Here is a 22,121-nt window from a genome sequence, read left to right on the forward strand (position 1 = left end):
TGGCAAGGTCTTACTCAAGAAGCCAAAGCAAGATTGGAAGGATTCCTGGATGAGGATTATCCCCTAAACAAATTCATTGAAAGTGTAGAACATGAACGACTGGCTCGAAGCTACTCATGTGCCTTCACTAGGTAGAATTAAACCAGAAAGGAAAGAACACCCACCTAAACTTGACCACCAGACAGAGGCTCAAAATGCAAGTCCACCTGATCTTATAAAATCAAATGCTACATCCAGCGAATCCCCAGAAGTCAGTGAATTAAAGAAACAGATCAGGGACTTAGCAGAACAGGTTGGGAAACTACACACTTCCCCATGTCAGCCCCAAAATGAGCGTTATTGCTTGCACTGCCGTTCTCATTCACACAGTTTAAAGGAATGTTGGAGGAAACCTGCTAGAGGGTCCTGTTTTGATTGCAGACAATTCGGTTGTTGGCGAGGAAACAGTAACTGTCCAGGAAAACCAAAGAATATATGACTAGCACAAGCTCACACCTCCCCAACCATTAGCCTGGCTGTTAATAACAAAATCATGAGTGCAGTAGTTGATACAGGTAGCGGTTACACTCTTATCAAGGAAGCAACAGTAAATAAAATGGGGAGTGAAATAAATAAAAGACATGCCCTACCTAACCTACAAGGAATCACGGGTTCACCATTGAGAATGTTGGGCATGGTTTGGCTAGAAATTGGAGTAGGAGATGATCACGTACATAAACAGTGGTTCCCAGTAGTGCCAAATAGTTACCTGGATGCAGATTTATTGCTAGGCACTGATGTTCTATCCAAGGCCCCATTTACTTGGAATGGTAAGAGTAACATCATTGTGTGGGGAAATGCTCCATATGTTATAAGTCACATTAAGAGACAGAGAGGTAAGGTAGAAAGAGTTAGAGCAGCCTCAATATCTTTAGATCAAAATGACCAATTAAAAAGCCTCAGACTGACCAAATCTATAAGGATGGAACCTTACCAGTCACTATTCCTACCTGTACCCGTGCAAGAGAAACCAGGGGAGACTTTACTAGTTCATTCCCAGTCAAAAATAAATCAGAATAGTTTGCTATTTCAAGCCTTGACACTGTCCTGTTCGTGCTCTACGGCGGTACCTTTACAGGACACAGTCGCCATCTATGCCTAGGTAGTCGCCATCTATGCCTAGGTATCTTTTCCTCTCGGTCCGGGACCCCACTCACCCTCTCTCCAAGACAGTCATCTCTTAGTTACTCCAGTAGTTGATACGGGCTGCGTATGAGAATTTCCCTGATCATCTGGGACCTGCACTCTAGGTAAGAGCACACAACATGGAGAGTGTGGCAACATCACTATAGTGGTCCATCAACAAGGCAGTAGTTGACCTAATGGCAGTGGCCTGCTGGAAAACACAGTCTGTTTTTGCCCCTCACTATCTTAAAGTAGTCCATAGGGTCCAGGACGGGATCTTTTTCCTGGGACCCTTCGTGGCGACTCACAGCATCATCCCTTGACATTTGCTGCTTTGTGCTACACCCTCCTATATTCCAAACCAGTTTAGGGGTCATGGCATGGATCTGTTGGGAGACACTACGATGGCACTACCCAGTGTTCTTCCCTGTTTGACTTCCACACATGCCTGATAAGAGTCATGAACCCTTGTGGACATTTTCACCCATTGTCAACTCCCTACTTGGCATTGCCCCACTGCCTAAATGTGGGAATCTGCCTATAAAATACATTTTTATAACTAAAATGTAATTTTTCACTTACCTGTTCTATCTACACACACTCTCACCTTTCCTTCCCATGCATTACCATATTTTACGGCTTGCAAGACGCTGCATCTTGAAAGACGCACCCTAATATTTGAAAGAAATTTCTAAGAAAAAAAAAGTCATTCTCATACAAGAACGTATTCACCATATACCTGACCACTGAACACAAAAACATAAGAAGCAAGGAGCCTGCAAGACACTATCATTTCACCACTCATTACAAATTTGCTGGAGCACTCACCATAAATTTAAAACTGTAAATGAAAACACCATAGGTAAATACATATACACAGCAAAACAGTCAATCTCTTCTTGTTTTAGTGGCGGGCGACAGCATGTTTTGGACCTGTTGTTTACATTACAGAATCACTTGTCCAATCGCTGAAACCGAACACGTCAGTGCTGCAGTTTGTATTCATTTTATTTTGCAGTCGTGCTTCATAGGCTTTATCAATGTGAATACAATTCACAAGTGAAGTTTTGACTCTTGCTTGAATGAGTAAGCCACTTAGATGTTCTATTAATAAAGGTATAAAGGCACCTGGTATGATGTGTGTCCGTTTGTGTGCATGTATGTGTGTGTTGCAATGAGATGAGGGAGCGGCCCGTTTTCTCCACACGCTGAGTAGGCTGCAGGAAGGATTATGGTATTGGAAATACTTGTAACACCTAAGTACTGAGTTTACATAATATAAAAGGCTAACATAAGTGGTACTTAAGCTAACATCATAATGTAATGACTCAACATACAAATCCAGGTTGCCATCTGTCAAGTGTCCAAGCTCACTTGAGGTTGGATGCTGCCTTACAATACAACATTCATCTTGGAAGACACACTAGTACTTTTCAAGGTATTTTTTAGGAAAAAAAAAGTACGTCTTGTAAGCCGTACAATACGGTACTTCTCTTCTGAGTATTTTGTCAAGGTCATAGAAAAGTGGGATGTGAAGATGGCTACCGCAGGGAGGAATATGAAAACAGTGTATTGACGTTTGCACAGGGGGATTGATTTTTTTTTAGTCACTGACAGACACAAAGGGACAATACGTTTATTGCCTATAGTAAAAGAAATGGGTAAATGAAAAAATATATTTTAGTTTAAAAATGTCATTCATGGAGGCAGATGACATTAAAGTTAAGTCAGCCACCTTCATGAAAATATACAATTAACCCTTAGAAGTAAAGGCATGCATACCCAAGAGGCAATGCTGAATAAATTCATCAAAGGATGATTCAATAAGAAATGTGCTACAGCCAGACTGGAGCAGGAAAAAGCATGGAACAAGTGGAGGAAAAATAGGAGATTTGACCTATGGACCAATTATATATTTCAAAAGAAATACTTACCTTGGAATTCATAGAGTTGAGCAAAGAAACTATGAAACATTGTGAACCAATGTAAAGATCAACCAAAACTATTGTTCAGATATATCAACAGTAAGATAAAGCACAAAGAAGATATCAGCAGACAAAAGGTGGAAGGAGAAACAGTTGAAGATCCAAAGGAGACGGCTGAAATGTCTGATAAATACTTTCACTGTGTTCACTAAAGAAAATGAGTTCAAGGAAGAAAGGATAAGTACAGTAAATAGGATAAGTTTGGAGAAAATTGGCGAATCAACAAAAGAGGAAATACAGAATAGGTTGGATAAACTGGAAGCAAGGAAAGTAATGGCATCTGATGGGATATCAAAATAGGTTTTAAAAGAAAGCTAACAGCTAGCTAAGGTGATCCACAATATCATCAGCATCACCTTGTTGGAAGGAACTTTTACCCAAGGACTGGAAATGGTCAGATATTATCCCAATATTCAAGGGCAGGAACAAGGAAGACCAATTAAATCATTGACTGGTATCACTGATAAGTGCGGTAGTAAAAATTTGCGGGAGAATAATCAAGGACAGGTGGGTGAAATTCCTGTAAGAGAACAGAGTGATAACAGAGAAGAAATTTGGGGTCCAGGATGGGAAATCCTGTACAACAAATTTGTTAAGTTTTTACTCAAGAGTAGTGGATATAGTGAATGAGAGAGATGGATGGGCTGATTGCATATTCGTGGACCTAAAAAAAAGCTTTTGATAAAGTACCATACAAAAGGTTAATATGGAGGATCATTATTAAGGTGGATGACCGACTTTTGACGAGTAGTTAGAAGAAGACAGTTGTAAGAGGTGAAAAGTCAAATCGGAGAGAAGTAATAAGTGGAGTCCCGCAAGGTTCAGTACTACCACCAATCAATCATGTTTGCTGTTTATGTTAACAACATGCTGGAAGGAGTAACTGGCTACATAAGTCTTTTTGAGGGTGATGCAAAGATCATGAGGATAATCTCAAATCAGGAGGTGGCTATTGGATAAGGCGGTGAGCGTGGGATTGGGCAAACGTCCACGCATAGGTTCAAATCCCACCACATACCACATTGAAGGTATATCATTTCTCAAGTGGTTTAAAGTTACCTACATGTCACCATGATACCCAGGTTCTAGGCGGTTACACTGAAGATGCATTTGGGTGGTGATATGGGCCCTAATATGGGTACCACTATAAACAAAATTGCCTGTGCCATTAATGGGTGGAAGCTTAATAGTGCTTCCTACATATACTCTCCAAGTATGCCTATAGGTGCTATAGGCCTTAACATAAAAAATCAATCAATCAATCAAACAAAACTTATTGAAAATACATGAATAGTCAATGAAAGGGAACATGGAGTTTAATGCTAAGAAATGTAGCATGGTGAGTGCTAAGAAAACAAAAGGTACTTAATACCTGGAAAAAGACAAAAATAATAAAAGGAAAGAAGAAAAGGACCTGGGAGTAACCATCTCTAACAGCATGTCATCTGAAAAGCATATGAACAAGATCACTGAAGAAACTTATAATCTACTTAGAAATATCAGAGTAGCATTCACATACATCAATGGCGATATGATAAAAAAGTTCATAACAACAATGATACATCCCCATTTGTAGTATGCAGCATTTGTGTGGTCACAAAATCTAAAAAAGGGCATCAGAAAACTGGAGAGAATCCAATAGGATGCAACAAAAATCCTTACAAATCTAAGTGAATATAGTTATGAAGAGAGGTTGGAAAAACTGGGACTAACTACACTTGGACATGGAACATGAGCAGTACTAGAAGACATGGAAGAAAACTGAAAGTGAGTAATTGCAGAAGATACATAAAGAAATAGAGCTTTTCTCACATATGTACAGCAGCATGGAACAAACTTGATGATGAAATTGTGTGTGCAAAGAATATACATAAATTTAAGTAAAATTTTGATAGAAACAGATCAGGAGGCATGACAGCACGAGCCTAGTGTGGTTCTTTTCCTGTATCTCACAACCAGGTAAATACAACAAAGTAAGTACAAACAAAGTACTCACAGGGAAGAATGTTTAAGTAACGAGTTTTGATCCTGTTGGCTGGAAGTTGAGCATTTTTGCATGGCTTAAATGTTCTTAGTGCTTGGATTTCAGCATATTCTGAGGCCAGACCAGCAGAACCTGCAAATACACAATGTTTAGAAATTTGTTTTTTATATCACATATATATATATATATATATATATATATATATATATATATATATATATATATATATATATATATATATATATATATGTATATACAGTAAGGTCTCGGTTTACGTCAGTTACGTTCCTGAAACATGACGTAAGTCGATTTTGTACGTAACTCGAGTTTCCGTACATTTCAAAGCATATTATCGAGTTTTCAACCAATCATTGTTTATGGTCATTTAGGTAAGTAAAAGGTTATATTGTTATATTATTTACAACTACATAGGAATATGAAACACAAGTTTGTTTTTGTTGTTGATTAGGGCCACGAACGCGAAGGACTGCAGGTTGCCAAGAGGGGTGGACGCCTGAGGCCGCCAGGAGGGTGGGCAGGTCGAATGTTGTGACGCCCACAGAGCGGACAGCTGGCAGCGTAGTGCAGTGCGGTGGGAGTAGAAGCATGGGCAGCGGGGCAGGAAATGCAATAGGAAAGGGCAATAGGAATCAGCAGACAGGCGCAGACGGTGCAAGTCAGCTGCGAGTGTCGTGTGGCCCAGGCGAAGGCTCCGGAGTTGTTATTGTTGTGATGGGTGTGCGAGCCCTCAAGGTCGTCAACCTCCCCGTTGTCATGGTAACGGGCTTCCCATTTTCTTCCCTCCCTCACACACAGCTGCTGCTTCCCTTGTCATGTCTTTTAATTATGTCCTCTTTTCTTGTAGCATAATGGTTTTCCTTTTTTTAGCATCACTGCTGTCACTAAGAAGTTTTCTCTTTGGTGCCATTGAGCAAGATACTAAGAACTTGAGTCAGTAAACGCAGAAGTAGGATAACACTCTTGCCAGGGGCGATGGTGTGGTGGAACTGAGGCAGGGTGTTATTGTATTCAAGCGTGAGGCGGGTGGTGTGGCGGGCAACCACCAACAATAACAATAAATCCCGCACTTTACGATTTATAAATTTTCTATTTTTATAATCTTAAATTGCCTTATAGTGGACTGACGTAACTACGAGTTTGACGTAACTCGAGACCGACGTAACCCGGGACTTTACTGTATATATATATATATATATATATATATATATATATATATATATATATATATATATATATATATACTCAGACATCTAATCTGATACATTCTCAAAGAATGCTAAACATCAAACGACTTTTGACTCAGTCTTATTTTAGTATACAAATCAGTCAAAATTCTATGACTAATTGTTTTGACTAAACATTTTTGTTTTTTTATTGACAGCAAGTTTTTTTTTTTTTCCTTTCATAATATATTACCACTAATCTTTATAATGGAATTAATCATTCCTGCTTTTGTGTGCATCATATTATCATTTTTTTTTTTTTTTGTGTGTGTGTGTGTGTGTGTGTGTGTGATCAAGACATTTTGTTACTGATCCAGAAATATCAAGCCACAGGTGTCCAACATTTCAGCACTACGGTGTGTACAGTATTACATAACAATTTGTACTGTTGTTTATTTTGAATAAACACTGTATGTTTGCATACTAAGGAAAGTGTATGTGTATGTAAACTTTTTAAGAACATTTTTATATTAGTCACTAATGAAATGCTTTCAAATATGCCAATTACTTGGTGTGTTAAATGTATGCAGATGTTTCGAACCACAGGTGTCCAACATTTCAGGACTATGGTGTCTACAGTATTAAATAACAATTTGTACTGTTATGTGTTTTGAATAAATTCTGTAAGTTTGCATACTAAGGAAATGTTTTCCAAGTGTATGTGTATGTAAATTCTATAAGATAATTTTTATATTAGTGACTAATGAAATTCTTTCAAATGTGCCAATTACTTCATGTGTTAAGTGTGTGTAAATGTTTAGTTTTTGTAAGGATTTTTTTTTCTTTTCATGTACCATAAAATCCCTGAAAGTATAATTTGTTTGTGATTTGATGACATGATGATGTACAAATATCAATTTCATAAATGTAATTCTTTGCCCTCATCTTCTATCCATCAAGTGCACTTCCTCTCCTATCAACTTTGATTTCAAATTGTGTGTATGCACCATTACAAATTCATAAATGTCTTTCAATATGGCCATACCATTTCAGTTTTTCTTTTTCATATAAGAGGAAGACTGGCCAAAGGCAACAGAAAATGTAACAGAAAAAGGCCCACTGAGGTGCCAATCTCCAAACAAATTGAATGGAAAATAATTAGAATGAGATTCCAAAAGATGGTAAATGAGTGATTTTTTTTTTTTTTTTTTTTTTTTTTTGAGCGAAGAATGTATGTGAAGTTTGATATGTGTAGATTTGTTTAAAGAAAGAGAATTGTCTTTAGAAGGCAGGCTGTAACTAATCCCTTGTGTTGTGAGACACAAAGGGAAATGTTCAGTGAGGTCACAGCTGGCTTTAATGATAAGTTTACAGCACCCCCTGAACCAGTGCTATTAGACCTCCCTGGAAGTAATTATCATTTTTGTTCCACTAAATTAACACTGCATAGGAGTTTGTACCATGTCTCATACACCCATTCATTGTTTTATTTTCTCATAGTGTCATTCCACATACTTCTCTTAAATAACACATTTTCATAGTAGTACTCTAGGGACCAATATGCCTTTTCTGCTCCCTGATCTCAGATTTATGTCTTTTATTTAATTTTGTTTATTTTTGTCATTATTTCTTTAGCAGGAAGATACCAATTTTTAAAACTCACTTTACATCTACAGACACATTTTTTCCCTTTCATTACTCTTGGAAGTGATCCATAGAAATAATAAACAACCACAGAGACATCACATATCCTTTTTCACACTCCTATTCTTATGGTGAATCTCATTTTAAGTTCTCTTTCATTGTCACATGAGCACCTGCATCCATATAGAACAACTATACCATACATAATCAGAACATCACAAACCTGGTTATACATTTACTCTAGGTCAATGAAACCTTCAAACAACTTTTGACCCTTTCCTAAGATGTCTCTCATAATTTCTATTGTGAGTTTTGTTTACACAAAGAATTTACCATCAGAATAACAATCTTGGATTGATTCTACAATTTTTTGCAATAGAAAATATTTGAGGTAAAAGAAGAAGTGTCCATGCTTAAAAGGGTGATATTTGATCTTATCTTTCTACCTAAGGTATATGCCTATCCTCTGACCACACTAACTCACCATTTGAAAACAGATTCTGAACAGTTGCAAGCAAGTCCGACAACAGGATGCGCTTCTCCACATTGACATCAGGAGGAGGGAGTACCACCAGAGGAAGTTCAATGGATTCACTATGAAGTCTGGAGAAATTCAAATAAAAGCTAGAGAGAGAGAGAGAGAGAGAGAGAGAGAGAGATAGACATGCATATCACCAGTTTAAAAGATAAAAATGCACATCAGAAATTATGCCCATTACTTCTTTCTCACCTAACAATTACATTCTAATTGTGTCAACTTAAACTCCTGAAAATCTTTTAGCTTAATATAAAGTAATGAACGTTGGCATATCTTAATTATTTTTAGATAAGTCAAATATGGAAAAAACTTGAAGACAAATTTTGATAGAATTCTTTTAATTTCATTATTTGCACGTTTTATTAATATAGGTTTGGTACTTCAAGATCATTCATTCATATATACATTATAAGTTGTACAACACACACACACACACACACACACACACACACACACACACACACACACACACACACACACACACTGTGCAGAGTCATTAAACAAAAAGAGGATTGTGAAATACAACAGGAAGACTTAAACAAGATCTGGAAATGGAGCAAAAAATGGGAGATGGAATTCAATGTGGACAAAAGCCATGTCATGGAAATGGGAAAAAGTGAAAGACGACCAGTGGGAACCTATAAGATGGGAGATGGAGTAGAACTAGAAAAAGTAAAAAAGGAAAAGGACTTGGGAGTGACAATGGAAGAAAATAATCAACCGGTAAGCCATATTGATAGAATTTTCAGAGAGCGTATAATTTGCTAAGGAATATTGGAGTAGCATTTCACTATATGGACAAGGAAATGATGAAGAAATTGATAAGTACTAAAATAAGACCTAGATTGGAATATGCAGGAGTTGTGTGGACTCCCATAAAAAAACACATAAGAAAATTAGAGACTACAAAAATGGCTACAAGAATGGTTCCAGAATTTAAAGGGATGGCATATGAGGAGAGACTAAAGGCAATGGATCTACCAACCTTGGAGCAGAGAAGAGAGAGGATCTGATACAAGTTTATAAATTGATTAACGGAATGGATGAAGTGGATAATGAGAAACTGATCCTGAGAGAAGAATATGACTTTAGAAGCACAAGATCGCATAGTAAGAAACTAAGGAAGGGATGATGTCTGAGAGATGTTAAAAATTTAGTTTCCACAAAGATGTGTTGAGACTTGGAACAGTTTGAGTGAGGAAGTTGTATCAGCAAAGAGTGTACATAGTTTTAAAGAAAAATTGGATAAGTGTAGATATGGAGACGGGACCACACGAGCATAAAGCCCAGGCCCTGTAAAATTACAACTAGGTAAATACAACTAGGTAAATACACACACACACACACACACACACACACACACACACACACACACACACACACACACACACACACACACACACACATTGGTGGATTGGGAAAATCTAGTAAGTGGTGTTGGAGAAGAAGCATGGGGAGAGAGATTTCTTAATCTAATGATGGAAAATATGATGGAACAGAGGGTGAAGGAAAATACTAGATATAGAGGAGATGATGAACCGGCTAGACTGGATTTGGTGTTAACAAGAGAAGTGTACCTATGTGGAGATATACAATACAAGTGTCCTTTGGGAAAGAGTGATCATGTGGTTATGGAAATGCAGATAGCAACAACACAGCGAAGGAAGGACGAGACATACAGGAGTGGTAGATTGAATTATAGAAAGATGGACACAGAAAGTTTGAAAAATTATTTCAGAAAATTAGATTGGGAGGAGATGTTACAAATCAGAGAAGTGCAAAAGAAATATGAGATTTTTATGAAATATTATAAAGAAGGAGTTATGAAATTTGTACCAAAGTATAAACCAAGAGAGGAAGAAAGAAAGGATTGGTTTAATGCAACTTGTGTTAAGGCTAAGGAAAAGAGAGATGTGGCTTGGAAAAGATGGAAAAAGAGCAGGAATATACTAAATAAGGAGAATTATAGAGTGGCAAGAAATGAGTATATGAGGGTAAGGAGGGAGGAAGAAAGAAAATTTGAAAAAGATATTGTAGACAAGAGTAAGGAACATCCAAAATTGTTTTACAGGTTCATAAATGGTAAACTTAAAAAGAGAGTCCATTGAAAGATTAAAAGGAGAGCAAGGGATAGTAGATGACCCTAAGAATATAGCGGAATTGCTAAATAATAGGTTTCAGCAAGTATTTACAAAAGAAACAATGTTTGTAAAGCCACAGAATGTACGAGGAAATGTGCACATGGAGGACATTAAGATACCTAAAAAGAAGTTATATAAAATGTTGGAGGAACTTAAAGATGATAAAGCGATGGGACCAGATGAAGTTTCAGGAAAATTATTGAAGGAGTGTAGAGAAGAACTGATTGATCCATTATATGATATTATAAGGTGCTCATTAGAAACAGGGGAAGTACCAGTAGAGTGGAAGAGAGCTGAAGTGGTGCCCATTTATAAGGGAGGCAGTAAGGAAGAGCCTCTTAACTATAGACCTGTGTCTCTAACAAGTGTGGTCGGTAAGATTTGTGAGAGGGTGATAAAGAAATATTGGATACGGTTCCTGGAGGATCATAAGTTATTATCGGATCATGTGTAACAAATCTACTGAGCTTTTATTCAAGAGTGGTTGACAAAATACAGGAGAGAGAGGGATGGATGGACTGTGTATATTTGGATTTAAAGAATGCTTTTGACAAGGTACCTCACGAGAGACTGTTATGGAAAGTAGAGATTTATGGAGGACTGAAAGGAAAAGTGTTAAAGTGGATGGAAAACTACTTGAGATGGAGGGAGATGAGAACGGTAATAAGGGATGCAAGGTCGGACTGGTTGGTGGTGGAGAGTGGAGTCCCACAAGGCTCAGTGCTGGCACCAATACTTTTCCTGGTATATATAAATGACATGCCAGAGGAGTAAACAGTTATATTAATTTGTTTGCGGATGATGCGAAGTTGTGTAGGTGTGTGAAGAGTGAAGAAGATTGTGAAATTTTACAGGCAGACCTGGATAAGATTTGGGAGTGGAGCAAGAGGTGGCAAATGGAATTTAATCTGAGCAAAAGTCATGTGATGGAGATGGGAAAGAGTGGAAGACGGCCAAGAGGGTCATATAAGATGGGTGAAGAAGTAGTGTTGAAAAAGGTGGAAAAGGAAAAGGATTTGGGAGTGATAATACAAGACCATGGGCAGTTTGAGGCTCATATTGATAAGATGTTTGGAGAAACATATAATTTGATAAAAAAATATTGGATTAGCCTTCCATTATATGGATAAAGATATGATGAAGAAATTAATTAGTATGGTAATTAGACCAAGATTGGAATATGCTGGAGTGGTTTGGTCCCCTTATAAAAAGAAGCATATAAGGAAGTTGGAGAGATTGCAGAGAATGGCAACAAAAATGGTTCCGGAATTGGCAGAAATGACCTATGAGGAGAGATTAAAAGAAATGAATTTGCCTACCTTGGAACAAAGAAGAGAAAGAGGAGATTTAATACAGGTTTATAAACTGTTGAATGGACTGGATGAAGTGGATAATGAGCAAATGATGTTGAGAGAGGAAAACTTAAGTAGAACTACAAGATCGCATAGTAAAAAGATAGCCAAGGGAATATGCTTGAAGGATGTGAAAAAATATAGTTTCCCACAAAGATGTGTGGAGGTGTGGAATGGCTTGAGTGAGGAGGTGGTGTCAGCAAGGAGTGTGCATAGTTTTAAAGGAAAGTTGGATGTGTGTAGATATGGAGACGGGGCCACACGAGTATGATACCCAGGCCCTGTAAAATTACAACTAGGTGAATACAACTAGGTGAATACATGGGAACATGATAGAGAAAATATTGACCACCCTGATTAGGCCACAGTTGGAATATGCATCAGTAATTTGGTCACCATACATGAAGAAACATGTCAAGAAACTGGAAAGAGTGCAGAGGTTAGCAACAAGAATGATACCAGACTTTAAGGAGGTACTGTATGAGGAGAGGTTAAATAGGCTGGAATTAAGCATGTTGGAAGAAAGAAGAGTCAGAGGGGATATGATAACAATGTTCAAAATAGTACATGGAGTGGACATATTGGATAGGGAGAACCTGATCACGATGGCATCCAGTAATTACCTAAGAGGACACCAAAAGAAAATACTGAAGGACTCCTGCACGAGCGACATCAAGAAGTATAGCTTCCCGTATCGGAGCATTGATGCATGGAACAAACTGAGCGTGGATGTGGTGTGTGCGGCGAGTGTCAGTGAAATGAAGGAAAAATTGGACAAGTGTGGACAAAGAGACAGGACATAGAGAGCTACTACGGCTCGGGCCCTGTAATCACAAATAGGTAAATACATATACATACACACACACACACACACACACACACACACACACACACACACACACACACACACACACACACACAAAAAAAAAAAAAAAAAAAAAAAAGTGGCTACAAGAATGGTCCCAGAACTTGAAGGGATGACATATGAGGAGAGACTAAAGGCTATGGATCTTCCAACAATGGAGCAGAGAAGGGAGAGAGGGAATCTCATACAAGTTTATAAATTGATCAATGGAATGGACCAAGTGGACAATAAGTATCTGATCCTGAGAGAAGAATATGCCAGTCGAAGCACAAGATCACATAGTAAGAAGCTGAGGAAGGGAAGATGTGTTAAAGATATTAAAAAGTATAGTTTCCTGCAAAGATGTGTTCAGACGTGGAACAGTTTAAATGAAGAAATAGTGTCTGCAACAAGTGTGCATAGTTTTAAAGTAAGATTCGATAAGTGTAGATATGGAGACGGGGCCACACGAGCATAGAGCCCAGACCCTGTAAAACTACAACTAGGTAAATACACACACACTGGGAAACGGAAGGCTGCAAGGACATATATAAGGAAAAATAGAAATGAGGAAGAACGGAAGAGATACAACGAACTGGCGGCAGCAGTAAGGGAAAAAAAATAATGAAAGATCAGAGGAGAAAAAGACATTTTTTGGGAGAATTCTAGGAGATAAGAAAATGAATAAGAAAATAGTATATAAGAGAGAAGGAAGAGGAAACAGTGGAGCAATTTTAACTAAAAGTGATAAGGGCAAGAAACCAAAAATGATGTATATGAACATAAATGGGGTTCTATCAAGTAAATTAGAACTAAAAGATTACATAAAGAAAGAAGATATTGTGTGCCTGGGTGAAACAAAATTGAATGAGGCAATCAAAATAGATAATAGATATAACATATGGAAGAAAGACAGAGGGGGTAAAGGAGGAGGAGGAGTTATGATAATGTTAAGGAAAGAGTTGGTGGTAAACCAAGTGGAATATAGGGAAGAAAAAGCGAAGTACTGTATATTAAATTAAGATGCATATTAATAAAAAAAGAGATAACAATCATTGGAAAGTATATGCCACCAAAAACCAAAAACAAATTCATGGACCAATCAAGAATATAAAGACATGATAGAAGACACAATAAAGAGTCTAAAGAGAGTCATTAAAAAAAGGAGAAACGTGTTATTAATAGGAGACTTCAACTGTAAAGAAGTAGACTGGGAAAATTATGAAAGTGGTATGGGGGAAGAAGCTTGGGGAGAAAGATTCCTGAACTTAATGACTAAACTATATGATGGACCAGAGATAAAGGAAAGCACAAGATTCAGAGGAAACGATGAGCAGGCAAAGTTGGACCTGGATTTTACAAGGGGTATATAAATGAACGATGATATAAGATATAAGTGCGCATTGGGAAAGAGTGACCATGTAATTTTAGAAATGGATATGGAAGAAGGAAAAAAAGATAGAGACGAATTATACAAAGAAAACCGACTAAATTACAGAAAGGCTGATATTGAGAATCTCAAGAACTATTTAAAATATGCTAACTGAGAGAAGATGGAAAACACTGAGAGGGTGCAGAAGAAATATAACTTATTTTTGGAAATATACAGAACAGGAGTCAGGGAATATGTCCCGAAATATAGACCTAAAGAAGAAGAAAAAAAAAAGATTGGTTTAACGCAAGGTGTGCCAGGGCAAAGGAGAAAAGAGATGGAGCATGGAAAGGTGGAGAAGAAATAGAAATGCAGTAAAGAAGGAAAACTTCAAGACAGTGAGAAATGAATATGTTAAAGTGAAGAAGGAAGAGGAGAGGAACTATGAAAGGGACATTGTCAAAAAATGCATGGAGCAACCGATATTGTTCTACAGATTCATCAATGGAAAAATATGACAAAAAGAAACAATAGAAAGGAGAGAATGGGATGGTGGAAGACCCAAAAAGTATGGCAGAACTGTTAAATTGTAAATCTCAAGAGGTCTTTACTAAGGAGTCCAAATTTGAAAGGCCACAGGGTAATAGAGAGACCATCTATATGAAAGAGATTAAAGTAACCAAGCTTCAAATAAAAGAGTTAATGAAGGAACTGGATGAAGAAAAAGCAATGGGACCAGATGAAGTCTCAGGCAGAATACTAAAAGAATGTAGGGAAGAACTAGCATGTCCTGTATACAACATCATAAAATGCTCAATAGAAAATGGAATAGTGAGAGTGACTTAACAGTCACTCTCAAACTAAATTAATCTGTGCTGTTTATCTCTCCCCTAACTCTTCTGTCTATAGTAATTTCTTCGACTACTTAACTTCTAAAGTGGAGCACATTCTGTCCCTCTACCCTTTCACTGAGATTTCCATTCTTGGAGATTTCAATGTTCACCACCAGCTTTGGCTTTCCTCTCCCTTCACTGACAACCCTGGTGAACTAGCCTTCAACTTTGCTATCCTCCATGACCTAGAGCAACTGGTGCAGCACCCTACTCGTATTCCTGACCGTCTTGGAGACACGCCCAACATTCTTGATCTCTTCCTCACCTCTAACTCTTCTGCTTATGCTGTCACCCTTTCATCTCCAGTGGGCTCCTCCGATCACAATCTCATTTCTGTATCTTGTCCTATTTTTCCAATCCTCCAGGATCCCCAAAGCGAAGGTGCCTCTGGCGTTTTGCCTCTGCCAGTTGAGGGGACCTGAGGAGGTATTATGCTGATTTTTCCCTGGAATGATTATTGCTTCCATGTCAGAGACCCATCTCTTTGTGCTGAACGCATAACAGAGGCGTTAGTATCTGGCATGGAGGCGTACATTCCTCATTCTTATCTGGCATGGAGGCGTACATTCCTCATTCTTTTTCTCAACCTAAACCTTCTAAACCTTGGTTTAACTCAGCCTGTTCTCGTGCTAAACATGATAGAGAGGTTGCCCACAAAAGGTACTTGAGCCTTCCATCTCCTGAATCTCATGCACTTTATATCTCTGCCTGGAATCATGCCAAGTCTGTTCTTCAACTTGCCAAACACTCTTTCATAAATAGGAAATGTCAAAATCTTTCAAACTCAAACTCTCCTCGTGACTAATGGCATCTAGCCAAAAACATCTCAAATAACTTCACTTCTTCATCTTTCCCTCCTTTATTTCATCTTGATGGCATCACTGCCATCTCTTCTGTCTCTAAAGCTGAACTCTTTTCTCAAACCTTTGCTCACAACTCCACCTAGGACGATTCTGGGCTTGTCCTTCCCTCTCCTCCTCCCTCTGACTATTTCATGTCTACAATCAAAATTCTTCATAATGATGTTTTCCATGCCCTTGCTGGCCTAAACCCTTGGAAGGCTTATGGACCTGATGGGGTCCCTCCTATTGTTCTCAAAAACTGTGCTTCTGTGCTTGCACCTTGCCTGGCCAAACTCTTCTAACTTTGTCTATCGACTTCTACCTTTCCCTCCTGCTGGAAGTTCACCTACATTCAGCCTGTTCCTAAAAAGGGTGACCGTCCTAACCCCTCAAACTACCGTCCTATAGCTTTAATCTCTTGCTTATCTAAAGTTTTTGAATCTATCCTGAATAGGAAGATTCTCAAACATCTGTCACTTCACAATCTTCTGTCTGCTCGCCAGTATGGCTTCCGTCAAGGTCGCTCTACTGGTGATCTTCTGGCTTTCCTTACTGAGTCTTGGTCATCCTCTTTTAGAGATTTCGGTGAAACTTTTGCTGTTGCGTAAGACATATCAAAAGCTTTTGATAGAGTCTGGCATAAAGCTTTGATTTCAAAACTGCCCTCTTACAGCTTCTATCCTTCTCTCTGCAACTTTATCTCATATTTCCTTTCCGACCGCTCTATTGCTGCTGTGGTAGACAGTTACTGTTCTTCTCCTAAACCTATTAATAGTGGTGTTCCTCAGGGTTCTGTCCTGTCACCCACTCTCTTTCTATTATTCATTAATGATCTTCTTAACCAAACTTCTTGCCCTATCCACTCCTACACTGATGATACCAACCTACATCTTTCCACGTTCTTTCAGAGACGTCCAACCCTTCAGGAAATTAACAGATCACGCGGGGACGCCACAGAACGTCTGACTTCCGATCTTTCTAAAATTTCCGATTGAGGCAGAAAAAATCTAGTAGTTTCCAATGCCTCAAAAACTCAATTCCTCCATCTATCAACTCGACACAACCTTCCAGACAAATATCCTCTTATTCAATGACACTCAACTGTCTTCCTCTTCCACAATGAATATCCTCGGTCTGTCCTTTGCTCATAATCTTAACTGGAAACTTCACATCTCATCTCTTGCTAAATCAGCTTCTATGAAGTTAGGTGTTCTGAGGCGTCTCCGCCAGTTTTTCTCGCCCCTCCAACTGCTTACTCTATATAAGGGCCTTATCCGTCCCTGGATGGAGTACTCTTCGCATGTTTGGGGAGGTTCCAGTCACACAGCTTTGCTTGATAGGGTGGAATCGAAAGCTCTTCGTCTCATCAACTCCCCTCCTCTGACTAACTGTCTTCAGTCTCTTTCTCACCGCCGAAATGTTGCATCCCTTTCTATATTTTGTCGCTATTTTCATGGTAACTGTTCTACTGATCTTGCTAACTGCATGCCTCCCCTCCTCCTGCGGCCACGCTGCACAAGGCTTTCTTTCTTCTTCCTCTCATCCCTATTCTGTCCAACTCTCTAATGCAAGAGTTAACCAGTACGCTCAATCATTCATCCCTTTCACTGGTAAACTCTGGAACTCCCTCCCTGCATCTGTATTTCCAAATTCCTACAACTTGTCTTCTTTTAAGAGGGAGGTATCGAGGCATTTGCTCCCCTAATTCTGGCTGACGGTTTTGCCACTTTTTGTACTCTTTGGAGAGCCAGCGCTCAAGTGGTCTTTTTTCTAACTTTTCCCTATGTAAAAAAAAAAAAAAAAAAAAAAAGGAAAAAAAACTGAGGTGGTTCCCATATATAAGAGCGGAAAAAGGAAGAACCTTTAAATTAAAGACCGGTATCACTAACTAGTGTAATATGTAAGATGTGTGAAAGACTAATAAAGAAACAATGGATTGAGTTTCTTGAAGACAACAAATTATTATCAAATAGCCAATTTAGTTTTAGAAAAGAGCAGACGTATGTAACAAATTTACTGAGTTTCTACTCTAGAAAAGTTGACAGAGTACAAGAGAGAGAGGAATGCGTTGATTGTATTTATTTGGATTTAAAAAAGGCATTTGATATAGTGCCACATGCAAGGTTACTATGGAAGTTAGAGGAGAAGGGTGGCTTAAAAGGAAGCACATTGAAATGGATGGAAAATTAATTGAGGAGAAGATAAATAAGGACGGTAGTCAAAGATATCAAGTCCGAGTGGAGAGCAGTAGAAAGCGGAGTGCCGCAGGGGTCAGTACTGTACTTTTCCTCATATATATAAATGACATGCCAGAAGGAGTGAACAGCTACATAAATATGTTTGTGGACGATGCAAAAGTGTGCAGAGTTATAAAGCAAAAAGAGGACTGTGAAATACTCCAGGAAAACCTAAATTAGATCTGGGAATGGAGTATAAAGTGGGAGATGGAATTCAATGTGGACAAAAGCCATGTCATGGAAATGGGAAAGAGTGAAAGACGACCAGTGGGAATCTACAAGATGGGAGATGGAGTAGAACTGGAGAAAGTAAAAAAAGGAAAAGTATTTGGGGGTGACGATGGAAGAAAACAATCAACTGGTAAGCCATATAGATAAAATCTTCAGAGAGACATAATTTGCTAAGGAATATTGAATTAGCATTTCATTACATTGACAAAGAAATGATGAAGTATTGATAAGTACTATAATAAGACCCAGATTGGAATATGCAGGAGTAGTGTGGAACCTTCATAAAAAGAAACGCATAACTAAAGGCTATGGATCTACCAACCCGGGAACAGAGAAGGGAGAGAGGGGATCTGATACAAGTTTATAAATTGATCAATGGAATGGACCAAGTGGATAATGAGAAACTGATCCTGGGAGAAGAATATGACATTCGAAGTACAAGATTGCATAGTAAAAAGCTGAGAAAGGGAAGATGTCTGAGAGATGTTAAAAAATATAGTTTCCCACAAAGATGTGTTGAGACATGGAACAGTTTGAGTGAAAAAGTGGTATCAGCAACAAGTGTGCATAGTTTTAAAGAACAATTGGATAAGTGTAGATATGGAAAAGGGGCCACACGATCGTAAAGCCCAGGCCCTGTAAAACTATAACTAGGTAAATACACACACACAGTACCGTCGCTCCGAGAATCACCTGATCTTCACTACCTATTGTTTTGGGTTTGTAGTGGCTTGGGCGAGTAGTGTAGACTCGTTTTCATGAATACAGTGTTACAAAATCATGGGTAAGGAAGAGATTCCATCTAAATGCAGGTATGAGACATGGGAAAGAATGAAAGATGATGATGACTAAGTTGGTGAGGGTGAAAGAGCATTTGAAGGCTTTGATATGGCACATACTTCACTATTTAATAAAATGTTGACTATTGAACATATATTAGATAAATGGATAAAGGAGAGTATGGGAATAAAAGAGAATGAAGAACAGGAAAAAGAGCTCCAGAAATTGAAAAAAAGGATAAAAAGAGTGGAAGAAAACGAAAGTAGGTTAAGAGCAGAAAATGAAGAATTAAAAAAGGAAGTAGCTAACTACAAGAAATTGATGGAAAAAGGACTCAGTAAAGCCAAAAAAGAAAAAGAGCTGAAAGACCTAGTAAACAAAGAAGAGGAAAGAGTACAAGACGTGATTAAAAAAGAAGTACAGGCATGGAGAATCCAAGATAAGAAAGACAAGGAAACATTTCAGGAAGTATTTCAAGAACAGTTAAAAGAAAGAGATGAAAATATGACAAACTATTGGATATATTATGTATGTGGTGTACAATATGTTTTCCCGGGACTAAGCCGGGCACTGCTTGGCGCCTAAAGTGTAACTCTCAGTTTGCCGCTCTACCTAGTAAAGACGTCCGCCGACGTGTCTCATTTCCCTACTTGGACATCTTCCATGGCGCAGTGATACACTGTACCTGCAACGATTAATCCAAGATGTTTCTACCTCGCTGGTCCCCTGGCTTGACGCCCAAGGCCTCGACACCAGTGGTTCTTCACAGCCTCCAGCCGCTGCTTCAGCAGGTGAGGCAGACCATCAGTGACCAGCAACAAGCCATCACCACCTTGCAGGCAGACATGGTGGCACTCAACACACGCGGCTACGCAGCACCCACGTCTCAGGTGCCTCTCTCTGCTGCCCCGGAGAAATACGACCTGGATATGACACCAGCTGCATTCAGGTCGTGGAAATGGTCCATGGATTGCTGGCTTCTCCTCTGCAAGTGGCCATGGCAGAAAGCAGTCCATCATGTCAGGCTCCTCTGTGCCCCCCACCTGCAACGCGCCTTGGACGCCAGGTTCACCTTCGACCAGTGGAGCGCCCGCACACAGCAGGAGGCGTTAGACACCATCGGCAACTTAGTGCTTCGCTCCTCTAGTCAGGCAGTGCAGTGGGCAGAGTTTTTCAGTGTCAGCCAAGGGTAGAACGAGAGTGTTAGTGACTACTTCATACGGGGCGCCCAGAAAGTCAACAATTGTGCGTTCGAGTGTCCCCAGTGTGGTCTCAACCTCTCCGAGTATCTACTCCTGAAAAAGCTTGTGGTAGGCATACGCGACACAGGCCTCAAACAGCAGGTGTACCAAGTGTGTGACTCGATAGGCAGTGTGGACACCCTAAGGGCTATGTGTTGCGCGTACGAGGCGGCCCACCAACACACCGCAGGCGTGGGCTGTTGGCGGGAAGGCAGTTGTGCGGCTGGCACCGTGCGGGCGGAGGAGGACGAGGACCAGACACCCCATGCCGCCGCCACCGCCTCTGGCAAGACACATTCCTCACGTACATGCTGGAACTGCGGCACTTCGCACACCCCTGACAGAGCCTCCTGCCTGGCTAGGGAGGCAGTCTGTGTCGCCTGTTATAAGAGAGGCCATTTCAAGAGGTGCTGCAGGAGTTCAAAGCGCCCATACGGCACCGCATCTGCCAACGCCGTCTCAGGATCAGTGACGACAGCAGGTGCGAACGTGTCCTGCCAACCCACCATAGAGGTGACCGTGGCACTTGGAAAGGGAGCCAAGCACCGTACAGCAGCTGTTACGGACACCGGCGCCCAGGTGTGTGTCGCTGGGGCGGCCCTCCTGTCTATTCTCCACATACAGTCCACGCAGCTGCAGGGACACGCAGGCTTACAGGATGTAGCGGACCTGCCCTTACGGTGCCTCGGGTCGTGCTGGTGTAACATACTCTCGGCGGCCGTGCTACACAGCAGGTCGTGGTGCGGATTTGTTAATCAACTTGCCCCATTCCTCGCCACAGCTCCAATCTTGAATGTCTTCAGGGAGCTCCTGAAGAAGCCGTGCGGGAAGTCTGTGTACTGGGACGAGCAACTGCAGGAAAAATTCCACCATGCTCAGGACACTATATGCCAGCTTGCGAAGGATGGCCTGGCATACTATGACAAAACCCACCTCACGGTTGCCCTCACAGACTGGAGTAGGGAGGGAATCAGATTCATCATCCTTCAGCAGTTCTGCCACTGCTTGTCTGCCATCACTCCCTTCTGCTGCAGGGCAGGCTGGCGTCTGGCCCTGTGCGGAAGCCGCCATCTCACGGCTGCCGAGACTGGTTACGCCGCAGTGGAGAGGGAGGCTTTGGTTGTGGTGTGGTGCCTCTAAAAAGCCAGGCTGTTCTTGTTGGGATGCCCGAACTTCACCATTGTCACTGACCACCGCCCTCTCACCAAGCTACTGCGTGACAGGACCTTGACTCTTCCAGCTAAAGGAGCGGACGCTACAGTACCGCTTCCAGGTCAAATATCTGCCAGGGAAAAGGAACGCCGCAGCCGACTTCTTGTCCAGGTACCCAGCCCTCAGAAGCCCCACCACAGACACCGACGCCAACCTGGATGAGGACCTCACCGAGGCAGTAGCAGCTGCGGTCATCGCCACAGTGGAACACGAGGATCACATCCTCAATGAGTCAGCAGTGAGAAATTCTGCAGCCAACGACCCTGTATACCAACTGCTACTGGCCGAAGTGTTGGCCGCAGACTGGCACCAGTACAAGTCGCAAGAGGTGGCCTGCTTGCGTCCTTTCTACAGCGTGAGAGACAGGTTGGCAGTCAATCAAAACCTCATAACATACACCTTTGACCAAGGTTGTGTGCGACTCATGATCCCTGAGCCCCTCCGCCCACGGGTAGCAGCAAACCTACACGCTGGTCA

At 40.3% G+C, this 22,121-nt stretch overlaps 1 protein-coding gene across 4 annotated transcripts in view; it reads right to left on the minus strand.

Moving 5' to 3' along the window:
- The window catches only part of LOC123516455 (receptor-type tyrosine-protein phosphatase C-like), a 173,339-nt gene that overhangs the window by 66,468 nt on the left and 84,750 nt on the right, over window positions 1-22,121 (minus strand). For 2 of the 4 annotated variants that reach the window (XM_045275757.1, XM_045275755.1), the window contains 2 exons: window positions 8,446-8,564; window positions 5,146-5,265 (listed from right to left, as the gene is read on the minus strand). In XM_045275757.1, coding sequence (XP_045131692.1) covers window positions 5,146-5,265; window positions 8,446-8,564 — 239 coding nt within the window. Of the gene's footprint in view, window positions 1-5,145; window positions 5,266-8,445; window positions 8,586-22,121 lie in introns of all 4 variants that reach the window. The other 2 variants (XM_045275756.1, XM_045275754.1) reach the window with 1 other exon arrangement.

The sequence above is a fragment of the Portunus trituberculatus genome, chromosome 41 (genome assembly GCF_017591435.1).
Source record: "Portunus trituberculatus isolate SZX2019 chromosome 41, ASM1759143v1, whole genome shotgun sequence".
Taxonomy (NCBI): domain Eukaryota; kingdom Metazoa; phylum Arthropoda; class Malacostraca; order Decapoda; family Portunidae; genus Portunus; species Portunus trituberculatus.